This window comes from Salmo salar, chromosome 03, assembly GCF_965601325.2.
Source record: "Salmo salar chromosome 03, fSalSal1, whole genome shotgun sequence".
Taxonomy (NCBI): Eukaryota; Metazoa; Chordata; class Actinopteri; order Salmoniformes; family Salmonidae; genus Salmo; species Salmo salar.
The window spans coordinates 49,379,842-49,398,078 of record NC_138293.1 but is presented as its reverse complement, the minus strand read 5'-3'; the positions used below and the strand labels follow the sequence as shown (position 1 = coordinate 49,398,078).

At 42.4% G+C, this 18,237-nt stretch overlaps 1 protein-coding gene across 1 annotated transcript; it reads right to left on the bottom strand.

The window, feature by feature from the left end:
• Positions 1-1,074: 1,074 nt before the first annotated feature.
• aar2 (AAR2 splicing factor) lies at positions 1,075-7,742 on the bottom strand. The gene is given in 4 exon segments (NM_001165362.1): positions 1,075-2,474; positions 5,860-6,089; positions 6,631-7,395; positions 7,715-7,742. Coding segments are annotated over 3 exon segments (1,161 nt in total). The 5' UTR covers positions 7,394-7,395; positions 7,715-7,742; the 3' UTR covers positions 1,075-2,306.
• Between the last annotated feature and the right edge of the window lie 10,495 nt (positions 7,743-18,237).

Sequence of the window (18,237 nt, the reverse complement as noted above, 5' to 3'; positions counted from 1 at the left end):
GAGGGGATAGATTGAGAGACAGATAGGTCAATGTTTGTACTGGCAGCCTGACCAGCATGTGAGCTCCATGGAAATGCCACATCTAATGAAGTAGAAAATCCACATTGACTGACAGGGGCTGGGTGGGTATGCTTTGAGGCTATACACAGTGAACATCCACTCTGCCCTGGTCCCATGTGTGTCTTTAGAAGTGTGGCTGGCAGGCAGCATGGGGAAGGCGCACCAAACAAAACAAATCAGGGATATTAAAAGGAAAATGGTTGCAATTCCAGACCCAAGCAGGATAGTTTTACAAGGGACAGGGAGTTATTGGAATGAAATGGGGCAGTGAGGATCTGTCTGACTGGAACTCCAAACTAATTGGACAGTTGGGTGAGTAACTGTCCTCCTAAAGTCAAATGCCCTCGCACCTCCACACCAGGGTGTTCACAGGTCCACTGAAGTAGAGGGCTGCATTCATCCATGGGATCCGACTGCTAATTGCAGCACGGTGTGAATTTTTCATGCTGTGGGCGGGGGGGGGGGGGGCCGATTCCTCCTCAGTCTGAAAAGTGTTGGTCATCTAGCCGCAGCTGTGAATGCAAACACGCACACAGGCAGAATTTCCACGACAAGGTCTTGCGGTTATAAATCAACCTCCTGGCAGATCTTTCCTGCTATAAAACAAACCTCAAACACAGTGTTGATGAGGCTGGTGTAATGGCACCTTTAGGTGGAATGGCACATACCGTATGGCACCTTTAGAACAGTGCTGCACTGGCAGGAGTTAACAGCATTCTACAGTTTATCTTCTTAAAATGTGATTTTAAACCTAAACACACTGCTAACCTTTTGTAATGTTTGTACCCAATTTCAACTTTGTGGCTGTGGAATTTGACCGTGGCTGTGTTATCTAGTGGAAACCATCACAGATCAATGGGGGAAAAGGTATTTTACTGACATCCTCAATCAGAGACCAAACATTTCTCCCTCCAGATTGATCTACATTCAATAAAAAGTACAGAGCTAGTGAAGATCAGCGCTGCCATCTAGTGAACATAATCTGTTCATAACAGAATAACCAAAAATCAGACACATGGTATCAAAAGTTGTTTAATCAAAGGAAACGTCCAGTCACAGAATGTTACAGTGAATGGGTACAAAGGAAACGTCCAGTCACAGAATGTTACAGTGAGTGGGTACAAAGGAAACATCCAGTCACAGAATGTTACAGTGAGTGGGTACAAAGGAAATGTCCAGTCACAGATTGTTTCAGTGAGTGGGTACAAAGGAAACGTCCAGTCACAGAATGTTTCAGTGAGTGGGTACAAAGGAAACATCCAGTCACAGAATGTTACAGTGAGTGGGTGCAAAGGAAACGTCCAGTCACAGAATGTTACAGTGAGTGGGTACAAAGGAAACGTCCAGTCACAGAATGTTACAGTGAGTGGGTACAAAGGAAACATCCAGTCACAGAATGTTACAGTGAGTGGGTACAAAGGAAATGTCCAGTCACAGAATGTTTCAGTGAGTGGGTACAAAGGAAACGTCCAGTTACAGAATGTTACAGTGAGTGGGTACAAAGGAAATGTCCAGTCACAGAATGTTACAGTGAGTGGGTACAAAGGAAACAAAAGGGGGGGGGGGTTACACTGCTGGATAGTCCACACAGGGTAAAATACCCACACATTGTGAAAAACAACAAGTAAGATTAAGTCAGAGTTTATAATGTTCAGAATTAACTGTTCTAGGGTCATTTTCCACTAGAATGTTCTACATTGTAAGAAATACATGAGTTTCAGATATGGTGTCAACACAAATCAACAGTAACCTACTTGGGCTTTTTCTGATGTACTGTCAAAGACAAGCAATTCCCCAAAACAAAAAATACCTCACTTGATAGGTGCTTGCCTGAACACAGAAACACCACTAAAGTGAGGTTTTCCACATTTCAGAATTCTCCTCTAAAACCTTAGAATGATCCAGCTAGAAAGTACCACATTGATCTCATTCCAATTGGACCATTCAGTTCAGATGGACAAGTGCTCATTCATGTGTAGACTGACAGAGGTTACAGACAGAGAGCCAGGGAGGGGAAAGCATGGTCAGAACTGCCCCTGGTTAGCCTATGGAGAGTGACACCCCAGAATCTAGTGCCTTGGAGGACAGAGTCGTGTTTCCTTAGTGGTAAAACTCCCATTCAAGGCAACCCACTGGAAGGAAATGAGACAAACACAACAGAAGTCCTCGCTCTTCTTTTAAAATGAGGTTTCAGTCCTGTTTCCTCCTCCCCTGACCCGGGAACCTGGATAATCTTCAGAGCATGTTCAGTCCAGTGTGACCCCATCAGGCAGTTCCACCACGACAGGATCACAATCGTCAGGATCTACCTCAAAGTCCCAGCGGAACTTCTTGGTCAGGTGGGCCTTGAACTTCTCTGCCCGCTTCCGCAGGGTGCCGTCCACCCCCGGCCCACTGGCAAACTGGAAGAAGTCCTGAGGGAGAGCAGGGAAATGGAGAGCAAGTTAGAGGCGCGAGACACCCTAACGAACGTAGGCCGTACTCAGTAGATCACCTGCTGGGTGCCGACAAACGAAGATGAATCAACAGGAAATTAATAGAAAATGGCAGACAATGTTTTGTGGCCAGATGCGATAGGACCAAGGATGTGTATAAACCCTAGATGACTGACTGTTTTGAAGTGGCCAGATGCGATAGGACCAATGATGTGTATAAACCCTAGATGACTGACTGTTTAGAAGTGGCCAGATGCGATTGGACCAATGATGTGTATAAACCCTAGATGACTGACTGTTTTGAAGTGGCCAGATGCGATAGGACCAATGATGTGTATAAACCCTAGATGACTGACTGTTTTGAAGCTTCAGCGCAGTACGCAGACATTTTTACACTAGAATCAGCCACGGCCTGAATTTTGATGGAGGGAACAGGGGCCGGAAAAATATTAAGTATTGTTTCTTCATCGTTAGTAATGTATTCCCTTGTGAATCTGGTGATACAATTAATCGTTTCCGATCAGAGAAATGTGCCATTTAAGTCGCTTGCATTATTTACCAAAAATGATGGTGAAAAGTGCCAAGTTAAGCCAACTAGATACCGCTGTTTCTGACACCTTTATCAATTTTGCTGGTCTCGTGTTTATTAAGCCATCTAAGCCGGGAGATGTGGTTCTACTAAGCTATATGGAATTGTTTTAAGAAAGTCTTAAGGATAATTTAGCTATTTGATTATGAATTTTAAAATCCCTTGAAGTACAGTACCAGTCAAATGTTGACAAACCTTCATTCAAGGGTTTTAATTTATTTTTTACTATTTTCTACATTGTAGAATAATAGTGAAGACATCAAAACTATGAAATAACACATTCAGGCCTGAGTCTTGAGGCCTGTGGAAGTCCTAGACATGTACAGTTGAAGTCAGAAGTTTACATACACCTTAGCAAAATACATTTAAACTCAGTTTCACAATTCCTGACATATAATCCTAGTAAAAATTCCATGTCTTTAGGTCAGTTAGGATCACCACTTTATTTTAAGAATGTGAAATGTCAGAATAATAGTAGATAATGATTTATTTCAGCTTTTATTTCTTTCATCACATTCCCAGTGGGTCAGAAGTTACATACACTCAATTAGTATTTGGTAGCATTGCTTTTAAATTGTTTAACTTGGGTCAAAGGTTTCAGGTAGCCTTCCACAAGCTTCCCACAATAAGTTGGGTGAATTTTGGCCCATTCCTCCTGACAGAGCTGGTGTAACTGAGTCAGGTTTGTAGGCCTCCTTGCTCGCACAGGCTTTTTCAGTTCTGCCTACACATGTTCTATAGGATTGAGGTCAGGGCTTTGTGATGGCCACTCCAATACCTTGACTTTGTTGTCCTTAAGCCATTTTGCCACAACTTTGGAAGTGTGCTTGGGGTCATTGTCCATTTGCGACCAAGCTGTAACTTCCTGACTGATGTCTTGAGATGTTGCTTCAATATATCAACATAATTTTCCTCCCTCATGATGCCATCTATTTTGTGAAGTGCACCAGTCCCTCCTGCAGCAAAGCACCGCCACAACATGATGCTGCCACCCCAGTGCTTCACGGTTGGGATGGGGTTCTTCGGCTTGCAAGCATCTCCCTTTCCCCTCCAAACATAACGATGGTCATTATGGCCAAACAGTACTATTTTTGTTTCATCAGACCAGAGAACATTTCTCCAAAAAGTACAATCTTTGTCCCCATGTGCAGTTGCAAACCGTAGTCTGTTTTTTTATGGCGATTTTGGAGCAGTGGCTTCTTCCTTGCTGAGCGGCCTTTCAGGTTATGCCGATATAGAACTCGTTTTACTGTGGATATACATACTTTGTACCTGTTTCCTCCAGCATTCACACGGTCCTTTGCTGTTGTTCTGGGATTGATTTGCACTTTTCGCACCAAAGTACATTCATCTGAAGGAGACAGAACACGTCTCATTCCTGAGCAGTATGACGGCTGCGTGGTCCCATGGTGCTTATACTTGCATACTATTGTTTGTACAGATGAACGTGGTACCTTCAGGGGTTTGAAAATTGCTCCCAAGGTTGAAGCAGACTTGTGGACGTCAGCAATTTTTTGGCTGAGATCTTGGCTGATTTCATTAGATTTTCCCATGATGTCAAGCAAAGAGACAATGAGTTTGAAGGTAGGCCTTGAAATACATCCACAGGTAAACCTCCAATTGACTCAAATAGTGTCAATTAGCCTATCAGAAGCTTTTAAAGCCATGACATCATTTTCTGGAATTTCCCTTAGTGTATGGAAACTTCTGACCCACTGGAATTGTGATACAGTGAATTATAAGTGAAATAATCTGTCTGTAAACAATTGTTGGAATAATTACTTGTGGCATGCAAAAAGTAGATGTCCTAACCGACTTGCCAAAACTATAGTTTGTTAACAAGAAATTTGTGGAGTGGTTGAAAAACGAGTTTTAATGACTACAACCTAAGTGTATGTAAACTTCTGACTTAAACTGTACGTGTTTGTGAGAGTCTCACCTTTCTACAGAGGGGTCATATAAGTGTGTAGCCATAACTGTTCGAACCCTACAGACATGTTGGCAGGTCGAGTCCCAAGACGCTTGTGGGAGTCATAGAGCAAAACAGAGAAGACCCTAGTGTTCATGAGAGTCTCATCTTTCCATAGGGGTCATAGTTTGTAGGCCAAACCGTTTGGACGCTACTGACGATTTTGTGAGAAGACCGATTTACAGAATGTCTTATGGTCTGACAAACACAACTCTAGCTCTGTCACCACAGATGCGGAAGTGGGAAATGCAGTGGATTGAGATGCATCCAATACAAAAAATATATATCTCTAGCTTAAACTGACAGATTTCATGGTGATGTTTTTATTACACTAATTGGATTTCCACGGGGCGTGGACATCGCACTCGGGGGTTAAATTGATCACAACATTTTCTTTGTAACCTATGGTAGAAAATGACCAAATTCACAGGAAATACATTACAAAGGATGAAGAAGCAATATTGTAAATGCATCTTTATAATAAAGTCAGCAAAAAAAGAAACAATCCTTTTTCAGGACCCTGTCTTTCAAAGATAATTCGTAAAAATCCAAATAACTTCACAGATCTTCATTGTAAAGGGTTTAAACACTGTTTCCCATGCTTGTTCAATGAACCATAAACAATTAATGAACATGCACCTGTTGAACGGTCATTAAGACACTAACAGCTTACAGACAGAAAGTATTTCAAAACAATCTGAAAAGGTGGGTGTGTCTTGCTAAAATGACATGGAATGATCCCTGGGGAAGATACTCTATAACACAGACATCAGTAATGATTGATGATTAATAAAATGCCAGCTCACCTGTAGCGTGGAGGTGAGGAAGTTGTCCTGGGACACGATGTCGACAAAGAAGTCTGGAGGTATCTCTCCCAACTGGTGGTAAAGCACAGCGATGAGGCCCAGGTACAGATCCCGGCGTTGACGCATGGCCTCCTCACTACGACACAGCAGGGCTAGAAGGCGCTTCCAGTGCTCAAAGCCCTCGTACACATTCCCAATGAGGAAACACACAAACGCAAACTGCAGCTCACCTGGAAGGGGGAGGCAGGTAGAGAAGGGCAATGGAGAAAAGCAAAGAGGGAGAGAAAGAGAAGATGAGAAAGAGAAGACAGTTTATGATCAACTGGTAATGAACTCAAAACAATAGTGACAGCACTTTGAGATATCAGCTGATGTAAGAAGGGCTATATAAATAAATGTGATATCCAGTTTACTTTACACCTCCATATAAAGCAAAGACTGTCCTTGTCGGTTTTCCCATAAAATGTGGTTTATAGTGGTTAAGGATTGGCAGCTGAGGCAGAAATATGACCTACAGCAGGGCTCTAATCATGTCAATTCAAATGTCTAAGCCCCAATCTCATTTGATGTACGGAAAAAATAAAAAATGTATGAAATGTATGCTTTCACTACTGTAAGTCGCTCTGGATAAGAGCATCTGCTAAATGACTAAAATGTAAAAAATGTAATGTTCCGCTGTCTATACAATTCTAGTCTAAGTTCCAATTCAATTGCTCCATAAATTCATATAAACTGGTCAAATATACCACATAGGTCTCCCTTCTCACTCACCCAGCACGTTGAGTGGCTGCTGCTGGTGATGTTTCTCTAGCAGACTGTCCAGGGCATAGCTCAAGTCCAGGCTGCACTGGGTGATCTGGGCTGGGGTGGCCCCAGGAGGGTAGGTCTGCCTGGGGATGGGGGAGAACCTCAGCTCAGTCCCCTCTCTTGGCTTCATCCTGGGAAGCCTGTCCAGGCCCTCCTTCATGCTCTGACACTCTGTGTCGTTCCTGGGCAGGTTCTGCTCGTCGCGATCCTTGGTGTGTGTGAGCTGGAGCTCTGGGATCACGTCGCTGAAGGCACACACACGCCCAGAGAGAGGCTGCAGCCTGGTGGCCAGCTCCTGGTTCACCCTGTCAGTTAGGGAGACCCATTTCCGCATCACCTCGTACGGGTAGGGCCCCAGGAAAGGGTCCAGGTCTCGTAGGACTGCCCGGACCCGACCCACCTCATCTTCATTCTGAGTGGCAGAGAAGTCCAGATCCTCCTCTTTGGGGTCCCAGTGGGCCAGCAGGATCTCTCTGGGCTTCAGGGTGAGGAAGAGGCCTGTTCTTGGGCCTGTTTCACCCCCGCGGTCTGGTGCGTTAGAGGAGCAGTAGTGGAGGAAGTGGAGACCTGGTGGGATCATCTTCACCCCGCGGAAGCGAGGCCCGACCTGCCAGCTCTTGTAGTCAATTCCCAGCTCAGTTCCCTCGGGAACCCCCAGCAGTACGACGGTCGCCCCCTCCTCAAACAACCCCCGTGCCACCTCGGGATCCATGTCCACCGTTGCCATGGCTGTTCCCACAGTGATGGGAATGGATCAATACAGACGTTAGCTAGCTAGTTCTTTGAACATCATGCATACCGTACATATCAGATCTGTTATACTTTATTATGCTTTGAGCTAGCAAGCTAGATAGCTAGCTCTAGTAGTCAACGTTCGATAGCTAGCGTTAACTAACTTAGCAAGACTAGCAAGACAGTTCTAAATTGAACTCTATAGATACAGTTAGCTGCTTAACACTTGCCCAAATGTATGTAAGGTTAACATACTTAACTAAAACACTACAGTCGTGTTTCGAAAATCAATACGTTTCCAAAAAATTCACTGTACCTGAAAGTTTAGTAGATGCGTTCACGTTACTAGTTGGTGCAACATTACTGTGCGTGCCTAAAATATTGCCCCAAAAGACAAAAACATAGAATGAGAAACGTTCCGGAAGGTATGCAACTTCGGAAGACTTCGTCTTATTTTTTTCAAATAAATGTTATTGCATCACACGAACATTGTTCAAAACAATATCCAAATATCACATATGACAAAAGACCATAGCCAAAAATGTAAATAATAAATAAAACCAGAAAGACACAAAGCAAGTATATTATAGACAAGTTACATCTTGACAAATACTGTTGACATGTATTTGACAATTTGCTATTTATACTTGCATGGATATTATATAATATTCTAAATCACTTTTTTTACCCGTGAACTTCACATCATGGATGAACATTTTTCCCAATAAAAGTAACAAATCCACAATGTATTGGCAGTCATTGTGTATGTACTGTATGTAAAATAAACTATTATATCAAATGTGGTAATGCTTACAGTTTTACTCATCTTATCATTAATATACATGTTCATATCTGTCAAAAATATTTCACTATGCAAACAATGACAAAATAATTTTCCAATTCACAAAAGCTACATTCATTTTCTACATTACATTAACAACATATTTAGAAACACAGCTATTACAATGATAACATTTGTGAAGGATCTTGTAAGAGACTTCTCTTACTTTATTACTTATCAAATATTTATGTGGATTAGTCCACGCATGCTGCCATTTCACATCAAATTAAGATGCCCATTGAAAAATTGCAGCAGGGGTGAACTTCATGTTAATAATTTCTATAACTAAATAGTTACATTTCTCATCTAATATATTCATGCCATTCAGTTCTACACCATCACAAATGTAATGAAAAGCTTGATTAATCCTTCAATTAAAGTAAGGATTTCATTGAGAATACCTTTCATTGAAATGTCATGTTCCTTACACAACATAGCAAAGTTATATTTGGCTAATAATTCCTTGGAAGTATAAAGATCACCATTATAATTTATAAGTTGACTAACAACAAAGATATTATTGGCAAACCAATTATGAAAAAATAAGGTTTTATTTCTATATGTAATATCACTGTTATTTCGAAATAAAACATTTGTGTGGAGTGAAGTTGTGCTTGTATAACAAGGACTAGCACATTACAGCTAGTTTATGAAAAGTTGCCAATTTAACAGGATGTTTACCCACAGTATAATGAAATATGAAGCCCCCCAATTTTCTGGAAAATCAAATATGGTATTTTATTCCAAGGCCTGTAAGGTTATTTGAGATACCTCTTTATCCAGTTCAATTTCTAGTCTGAATAAACTGCATAAAATCTAAAACATTAAGACCACCATCACAAATCTTGTTGGTAATGACATGCTTCCTGATCTTGTGTGTCTTATTTTTCCAAATTAAATTGAATAATAATTAGTTGAGAATGGACTTGGGAATGCCTAAAGATGTAAGGAGATAAACCCTTTGCCTGTGACAGGAGAACTCTACCTGAAGACGACTTTGTCTTCTTATATGACAGGCTCATTGTCCACCTTCCCTCCAAAAAGTGTGGAAGAGATGAAAGAGCCAAGCCTATGGGTTAGTAGCTTCAACCCCACAGCACACACACACTGCTGGGACTGCTGGGATGAAAGGAATGAAAATAGCCCATATTAAAATATGTAGACGAAGAAATAAGGATCATGAAATCAATAACTTGCTAACATCAGATAACATTAATATATTAGCCATTTCTGAGATTAACTTAGATAATTCCTTTGATGATACAGCAGTAGCAATACAAGAATATAACTTTTATAGAAGAGACAGAAATGCTTATGGGGGAGGTGTTGCTGTATATATATATTCAGAGCCATATCCCTGTAATGCTTAAAGAAGATCTTATTAATCACCCTACCAGTGCCTGTAATCTGGTTCAGGTTATTAATCAACCTACCAGGGTGTTTACAAACACTACAGGAACAAGATCATCCACATGTATTGATCACATTTTTACTAATACTGTAGAACTTTGTTCTAAAGCTACTGTATATCCGTACCCATTGGATGCAGTGATCACAATATAGTGGCTATATCCAGGAAAGCCAAAGTTCCAACAGCTGGGACTAAAATAGTGTATAAGAGATCATACGAAAGATTTTGCTGTGACTCTTATGTGGATGATGTTAAAAATATTTGTTGGACTGATGTGATTAATAATGAGCATCCCGATGCTGCACTTGATGAATTGATGAACATGCTTGATGAATTGATAAACATGCACCTGTTAATAATGAATTAACGATGAATGATGAATAAGCTAAATCACGCAAATATAACTTGTCTGTATATAAGAGAACTAACGCGACTACCCCGGGTACAGCTCCTGATCGACATGTGTACTTGGTGCATTGAGTTGGTTGGAACCTCTCCAGCACGCTGATAATAGAGAATGATTCATTAAAGATTGAGTGCCCCTGTTTAAGAATTTCCATGACAGTTGAAAGTTCTGGGTCAAAAGCTTCCAAGTGGCGCAGCGGTCTAAGGCACTGCATCTCAGTGCTAGAGGTGTCACTACAGACTCTGGTTCGATCACGGGCTCTATCACAACTGTCCGTGATCGGGAATTCCATAGGGCGGCACACAATTGGCCCAGCATCCTCTGAGTTAAGGGAGGGTTTGGCCAGGGTAGGCCGTCATTGTAAAATAACAATTTGTTCTTAACTGACTTGCCTAGTTAATTAAAGGTTCAATTTAAAAATACAATAAAAAAGGCATGAATGATTATAACCTAATGAAAAATGAACTTGGTAATTTAGTTTAGTGCAAGCCTAAGACCTATGGCTTTAACCTTCTGAATGAATGATTATATAGAAGATAGAAGCCGCCTCTTCATGGGTCCTGACAGCCAATTAGTTACCCAACAAAATAACATCAATTTATTTAGCCTAATTGTTTTTATAACTTCAGACTCTAGTCTAATAATCCTCTTTTCCTGCCTTCTAATATTGTATTTACCAAAGTTCTCTCACAACTCCGGGAACACCCGCCAGCTGATTTTTTTGCCTGATGCAGGACTCTAGTGCAACAGGAGAGACTGACTGAAACATTCACACCTCCATTAGTTTACAAAAGGATAGTCTAATAGCTCGGCTAGGTGTGAAAAATCCCCCAATTTGTGCCACAGTTTAGACTACCGATAGATGCTGTGGTCAGTCAGAGTTGAGTCCTATTGTAAAGTGTAGCCTAATGGCCAAAAAAGGGCAAACTTGCAATCCATTCGAGGCTTAAGTACTCTAAAGTTTTACATTTCTAACTAAATATCACAGACCAGATTTATCCTAACAAAAAAGGCATCAACCGCTACAAATATATTAATTTATTATAATCTACTTAATAATTTTAATGAAATTAGCTGTAGAGAGAGGAGGTTAGACTGCATGCTAAAGACAATCAGGCAGAGGTCAGTAATCCAGAGCAGAGTCCGAAAGGTACAGAACGGCATGCAGGCTCAGGGTCAGGGCAAGCAGAGGTCAGTAATCCAGGGCAGTGTCACAAGGTATAGAACGGCAGGCAGGCTCAGGGTCAGGGCAGGCAGAATGGTCAAAACCCAGGAAAACTAAAAAACAGGGACTAGAGAGAAAACAGGAGTACGGGAAAAACGCTGGTAGGCTTGACGAAACAAGACGGCAGGTAGAGGCAGCAAGTAGCCTAGTGGTTAGAGCGGCCAGTAACCGAAAGGTTGCTAGACCGAATCCCCGAGCTGACAAGGTAAAAATCTGTCATTCTGCCCCTGAACAAGGCAGTTAACCCACTGTTCCCTAGGTCGTCATTATAAATAAGAATTTGTCCTTAACTGATTAATAGCCTGGTTAAATAAAAAATGTATTAAAAAAAGACAAACTGGCAACAGACAAACAGCGAACACAGGTATAAATGCTCAGGGGACAATGGTGCAGATGGGCGACACCTGGAGTGGGTGGAGACAAGCACAGACAGGTGAAACAGATCAGGGTGTGACAAACCCTGCATTATAATATAACTTATTTTGAACGAAAGCCAAGAATAAGTGAATCACTCAGCCATATGCTTCTGTTCCTGCTTCTGTTGGCTATTGGAGTGTTTGTTTAATATCCTACTGATTCTGTGATCACCCAGCCTCATGCAAAATGTTGGATGAAGCAATTTCACAAATCCGTCTGTTTTTAAACTATGCTATGCTGTATTAAAGGCTTTACGATTTGTTTTCATTAGAACAGACTCTATGGTATTACTTAAACTTTATTTAGTATTGTTTACGCTGTTCCAAACTGGCAGATAAATTATATTGTAATCTTACAGCACCTGTTAGGCATATCATGTGAATTAGGCCTCATGCAAAATCATTGATACTGTTGCATGACCAAAATACTTATATCCACTAGGCTAATAAATAATCACATTTTTAGCTGACTCTATAGCCCCTCCTATCTGTCATATCTTTAATCTGAGCCTAGAGGAAAGTCTTTGTCCTCAGGCCTGGAGTGGTAAAGCAGTCTTCACTGGTTCAAACAGCAGACCTATCAGCCTGCTGCCAGCTCTTAGCAAACTGTTGGAAAAAATTGTCTTTGACCAAACACAGTGCTATTTCTCTGTAAAAAAAATCATCAACACACTTTCAGCATGCTTATAGAGAAGGGTACTCAACATGTACTGCACTGACACAAATGACTGATGATTGACTGAAATAAAGTGATAATAAGAAGATTGTGGGAGTTGTATTGTTAGATTTCAGTGCAGCCTTTGACATTATTGACCTGTTGATGACAAAACATATGTGTTTTGGCTTTTCAACCTTTTTATTTTATTATTTTATTTCCCCTTTATTTAACCAGGTAAGCTAGTTGAGAACAAGTTCTCATTTACAACTGCGACCTGGCCAAGATATAGCAAAGCAGTGCGACTCAAACAACAACACAGAGTTACACATGGAATAAACAAGCGTACAGTCAATAACACAATAGAAAAAAAGTCTATATACAGTGTGTGCAAATGGCGTAAGGCAATAAATAGGCCATAGTAGCGAAGTAATTACAGTTTAGCAAATGAACACTGGAGTGATAAATAGCAGATGACGATGTGAAAGTAGAAATACTGGTGTGCAAAAGAACAGAAAAGTAAATTAAAACAATATGGGGATGAGGTAGGTAGATTGGGTGGGCTATTTACAGATCGGCTATGTACAGCTGCAGCGATCGGTTAGCTGCTCAGATAGCTGATGTTTAAAGTTGGTGAGGGATATGTAAGTCTCCAGCTTCAGTGATTTTTGCAATTCGTTCCAGTGATTGGCAGCAGAGAACTGGAAGGAAAGGCAGCCAAACGAGGTGTTGGCTTTGGGGATGACCAGTGAGATATACTTGCTGGAGCGCCTGCTACAGGTGGGTGTTGTTATCGTGACCAGTGAGCTGAGGTAAGGCGGAGCTTTACCTAGCATAAACTTATAGATGACCTGGAGCCAGTGGGTCTAGCGATGAATATGTAACGAGGGCCAGCCGACAAGCGTATACAGGTCGCAGTGGTGAGTGGTATAAGGGGCTTTGGTGACAAAATGAATGGCACTGTGATAGACTGCATCCAGTTTGCTGAGTAGAGTATTGGATGCTATTTTGTAAATGACATCGCCGAAGTCGAGGATCGGTAGGATAGTCAGTTTTATGAGGGTATGTTGGCGTGAGTGAAGGAGGTTTTGTTACAAAATAGGAAGCCGATTCTAGATTTCATTTTGGATTGGAGATGTTTAATATGAGTCTGGAAGGAGATGAAACCTCTGCCATACTGTGGATTCAGAGCTATCTATCTAATAGAACAGAGGGTTTTCTTTAATGGAAACTTATGTAATGTCAAACATGTAAAGTGTGGTGTACAGTAGGGCAGCTCTCTAGGCCCTCTACTCTTTTCTAGTTTTACTAATGACCTGCCACTGGCAGTAAACCAAGCATGAGTGTTCATGTCTGCTGATGATTCAACCATTTACTCATCAGCAACCACAGCTTACGAAGTCACTGAAACCCTTAACTTCTTATGGGCAGGCCAACATCCGGTGAAATTGCAGAGCGCGAAATTCAAATGACAGTAGTATAAATATTTAACTTTCATAAAATCACAAGTGTAATACATCAAAATAAAGCTTAACTTCTTGTTAATCCAGCCACTCAGTCAGATTTTAAAAAGGCTTTACTGCGAAAGCAAACCATGCGATTACCTGAGGACAGCGCCCCAAATACAAACAAATTAAAAACATATTTCAACCTGGCAGGTGTGACACGAAAGTCAGAAATAGCGATATAAAAAATGCTTTACCTTTGATGATCTTCTTCTGTTGGCACTCCAAAAGGTCCTAGTTACATCACAAATGGTCCTTTTGTTCGATAATGTCCTTCTTTATATCCATAAAAACTCAGTTTAGCTGGCGCGCTTCAGTCAATAATCCACCCAGTTTCCCTCCATCAAAATGCATACAAAATGAATCCCAAACGTTACTAATAAACTTTTCCAAACAAGTCAAACAACATTTATAATCAAACCTTAGGTACCCTAATAAGTAAATAAACGATCAAATTTAAGATGGAGAATCATTATTGTCTTTACCAGAGAAAAATACAAAAGAACGCACTCTCTTCCACGCGCTTGGAAACACTACAGCCAAAATGGGAGCCATCTACAAAAACTACAATTTCTGGGTCATTTTTCCAAAAACCAGTCTGAAACTCTTTCTAAAGACTGTTGACATCTAGTGGAAGCCCTAGGAACTGCAATCTGGGAGGACTTGGCCTTATAATAAAAGTGAAAGCCATTGAAAATAATGGTAGGCTGAATTTTCTTTTGGGGGGGGATGGTTTGTCCTCGGGGTTTCGCCTGCCATATCAGTTCTGTTATACTCACAGACATAATTTTAACAGTTTTAGAAACTTTAGAGTGTTTTCTATGCATATCCTAGCTTCTGGGCCTGAGTGACAGGCAGTTTACTTTGGGCACACTTTTCATCCTGACGTCAAAATACTGCCCCCTACCCAAGAGAGGTTAACAAAGAGTTACAGTCTGTTTTTGAATGGGTGGCCAGCAATAAACTGGTCCTGAACATCTCTAAAACTAAGAGCATTGTATTTGGTACGAACCATTCAGTAAGTTCTAGACCTCAGCTGAATCTGGTAATGAATGGTGTGGCTGTTGAACAAGTTGAGGAGACTAAATTACTTGGTGTCACCTTAGATTGTAAACTGTCATGATCAAAACATATAGATTCAACGGTTGTAAAGATGGGGAAATGTCAGTCCGTAATAAAGAGGTGCTCAGTTTCTTTGACACCTCACTCCACAAAGAAAGTCCTGCAGGCTCTAGTTTGATCTTATCTTGATTATTGTGTTGTCATATGGTCAAGTGCTGTAAAGAAAGCCCAACAAGAAGGTCTGATTTCATTATTATTATTAATTATTACTGTAACAGGATCCAAGAGGTAAATATAAAGATCCACTCCATTTAAAAAATTGGAGGCCTCTTACACTTCAGTGTTGAGATGAAAAATGTCTAGCTAATTGCTTAGCGCATAGACAGGTTTTTTACATGGATGATACGTTGGAGATAATATGAGACAAGTACTGGAAACAATAGAACACTATGAAATATCTGGGAATCCAGGCCTGGTCTTCATAGCTGACTTTTGACTTTTTGAAAAGGCTTTTGATAAAGTACGACTGCAGTTTATATATAAATGCCTGGAATATTTAAATGTTTTGAGAATATCATCTAAAATGGATTAAAGTTATGTATAGTAACCCTAGGCGTAAAATAGTAAATAATGGCTACATCTCAGAAAGTTTTAAATAGACAAGAGGAGTAAAACAATGTTGTCCACTATCGGCATATCTATTTATTATTGCCATCGAAACGTTAGCAGTTAAAATTAGATCCAACAATAATATTAAGGGATTAGAAATCCAGGGTTTAAAAAACAAAGGTGTCATTGTACGCTGATGATTCATATTTTCTTTTAAATCCACAATTAGAATCCCTCTACGGCCAAATACATTTTACATTTTACATTTACGTCATTTAGCAGACGCTCTTATCCAGAGCGACTTACAAATTGGTGCATTCACCTTATGATATCCAGTGGAACAACCACTTTACAATAGTACATCTATATCTTTTTTTTTTGGGGGGGGGGGGGGGTTAGAAGGATTACTATATCCTATCCCAGGTATTCCTTAAAGAGGTGGGGTTTCAGGTGTCTACGGAAGGTGGTGATGGACTCCGCTGTCCTGGCGTCGTGAGGGAGCTTGTTCCACCATTGGGGTGCCAGAGCAGTGAACAGTTTTGACTGGGCTGAGTGGGAACTGTGCTTCCGCAGACGTAGGGGGGCCAGCAGGCCAGAGGTGGATGAACGCAGTGCCCTTGTTTGGGTGTAGGGCCTGATCAGAGCCTGAACGTACGGAGGTGCCGTTCCCCTCACAGCTCCGTAGGCAAGCACCATGGTCTTGTAGCAGATGCGAGCTTCAACTGGAAGCCAGTGGAGTGTGCGGAGGACGGGGTGACGTGAGAGAACTTGGGAAGGTTGAACACCAGACGGGCTGTGGCGTTCTGGATGAGTTGTAGGGGTTTAATGGCACAGGCAGGGAGCCCTGCCAACAGGGAGTTGCAGTAATCCAGATGGGAGATGACAAGTGCCTGGATTAGGACCTGTGCCGCTTCCTGTGTAAGGCAGGGTCGTACTCTGCGATTGTTGTATAGCATGAACCTACAGGATCGGGTCACCGCCTTGATGTTAGCGGAGAACGACAGGGTGTTGTCCAGGGTCACGCCGAGGCTCTTAGCACTCTGGGAGGAGGACACAATGGAGTTGTCCACCATGATGGTGAGATCATGGAAAGGGCAGTCCTTCCCCGGGAGGAAGAGCAGCTCCGTCTTGCCGAGGTTCAGCTTGAGGTGGTGATCCGTCATCCACACTGATATGTCTGCCAGACATGCAGAGATGCGATTCGCCACCTGGTTATCAGAAGGGGGAAAGGAGAAGATTAATTGTGTGTTGTCTGCGTAGCAATGATAGGAGAGACCATGTGAGGATATGACAGAGCCAAGTGACTTGGTGTATAGCGAGAATAGGAGAGGGCCTAGAACTGAGCCTTGGGGGACACCAGTGGTGAGAGCACGTGGTGCGGAGACAGATTCTCGCCACGCCACCTGGTAGGAGCGACCTGTCAGGTAGGACGCAATCCAAGAGTGAGCCGCGCCGGAGATACCCAACTCGGAGAGGGTGGAGAGGAGTATCTGATGGTTCACAGTATCAAAGGCAGCAGATAGGTCTAGAAGGATGAGAGCAGAAGAGAGAGAGTTAGCTTTAGCAGTGCGGAGAGCCTCTGTGACACAGAGAAGAGCAGTCTCAGTTGAATGACCAGCCTTGAAACCTGACTGATTTGGATCAAGAAGGTCATTCTGAGAGAGATAGCAGGAGAGCTGGCCAAGGACAGCACGTTCAAGAGTTTTGGAGAGAAAAGAAAGAAGGGATACTGGTCTGTAGTTGTTGACAACGGAGGGATCGAGTGTAGGTTTTTTGAGAAGGGGTGCAACTCTCGCTCTCTTGAAGACGGAAGGGACGTAGCCAGCGGTCAAGGATGAGTTGATGAGAGATGGGGGGGTAAGGGAGAAGGTCTCCGGAAATGGTCTGGAGAAGAGAGGAGGGGATAGGGTCAAGCGGGCAGGTTGTTGGGCGGCCGGCCGTCACAAGACGCAAGATTTCATCTGGAGAGAGAGGGGAGAAAGAGGTCAAAGCATAGGGTAGGGCAATGTGAGCAGGACCAGCGGTGTCGTTTGACTTAACAAACGAGGATCGGATGTCGTCGACCTTCTTTTCAAAATGGTTGACGAAGTCATCCGCAGAGAGGGAGGAGGGGGGGAGGAGGATTCAGGAGGGAGGAGAAGGTGGCAAAGAGCTTCCTAGGGTTAGAGGCAGATGCTTGGAAGTTAGAGTGGTAGAAAGTGGCTTTAGCAGCAGAAACAGAGGAGGAAAATGTAGAGAGGAGGGAGTGAAAAGATGCCAGGTCCGCAGGGAGGCTAGTTTTCCTCCATTTCCGCTCGGCCTCCCGGAGCCCTGTTCTGTGAGCTCGCAATGAGTCGTCAAGCCACGGAGCAGGAGGGGAGGACCGAGCCGGTCGGGAGGATAGGGGACAGAGAGAGTCAAAGGATGCAGAAAGGGAGGAGAGGAGGGTTGAGGAGGCAGAATCAGGAGATTGGTTGGAGAAGGTTTGAGCAGAGGGAAGAGATGATAGGATGGAAGAGGAGAGAGTAGCAGGAGAGAGAGAGCGAAGGTTGCGACGGCGCAATACCATCTGAGTAGGGGCAGAGTGAGTAGTGTTGGAGGAGAGCGAGAGGGAAAAGGATACAAGGTAGTGATCGGAGACTTGGAGGGGAGTTGCAGTGAGATTAGTAGAAGAACAGCATCTAGTGAAGATGAGGTCAAGCGTATTGCCTGCCTTGTGAGTAGGGGGGG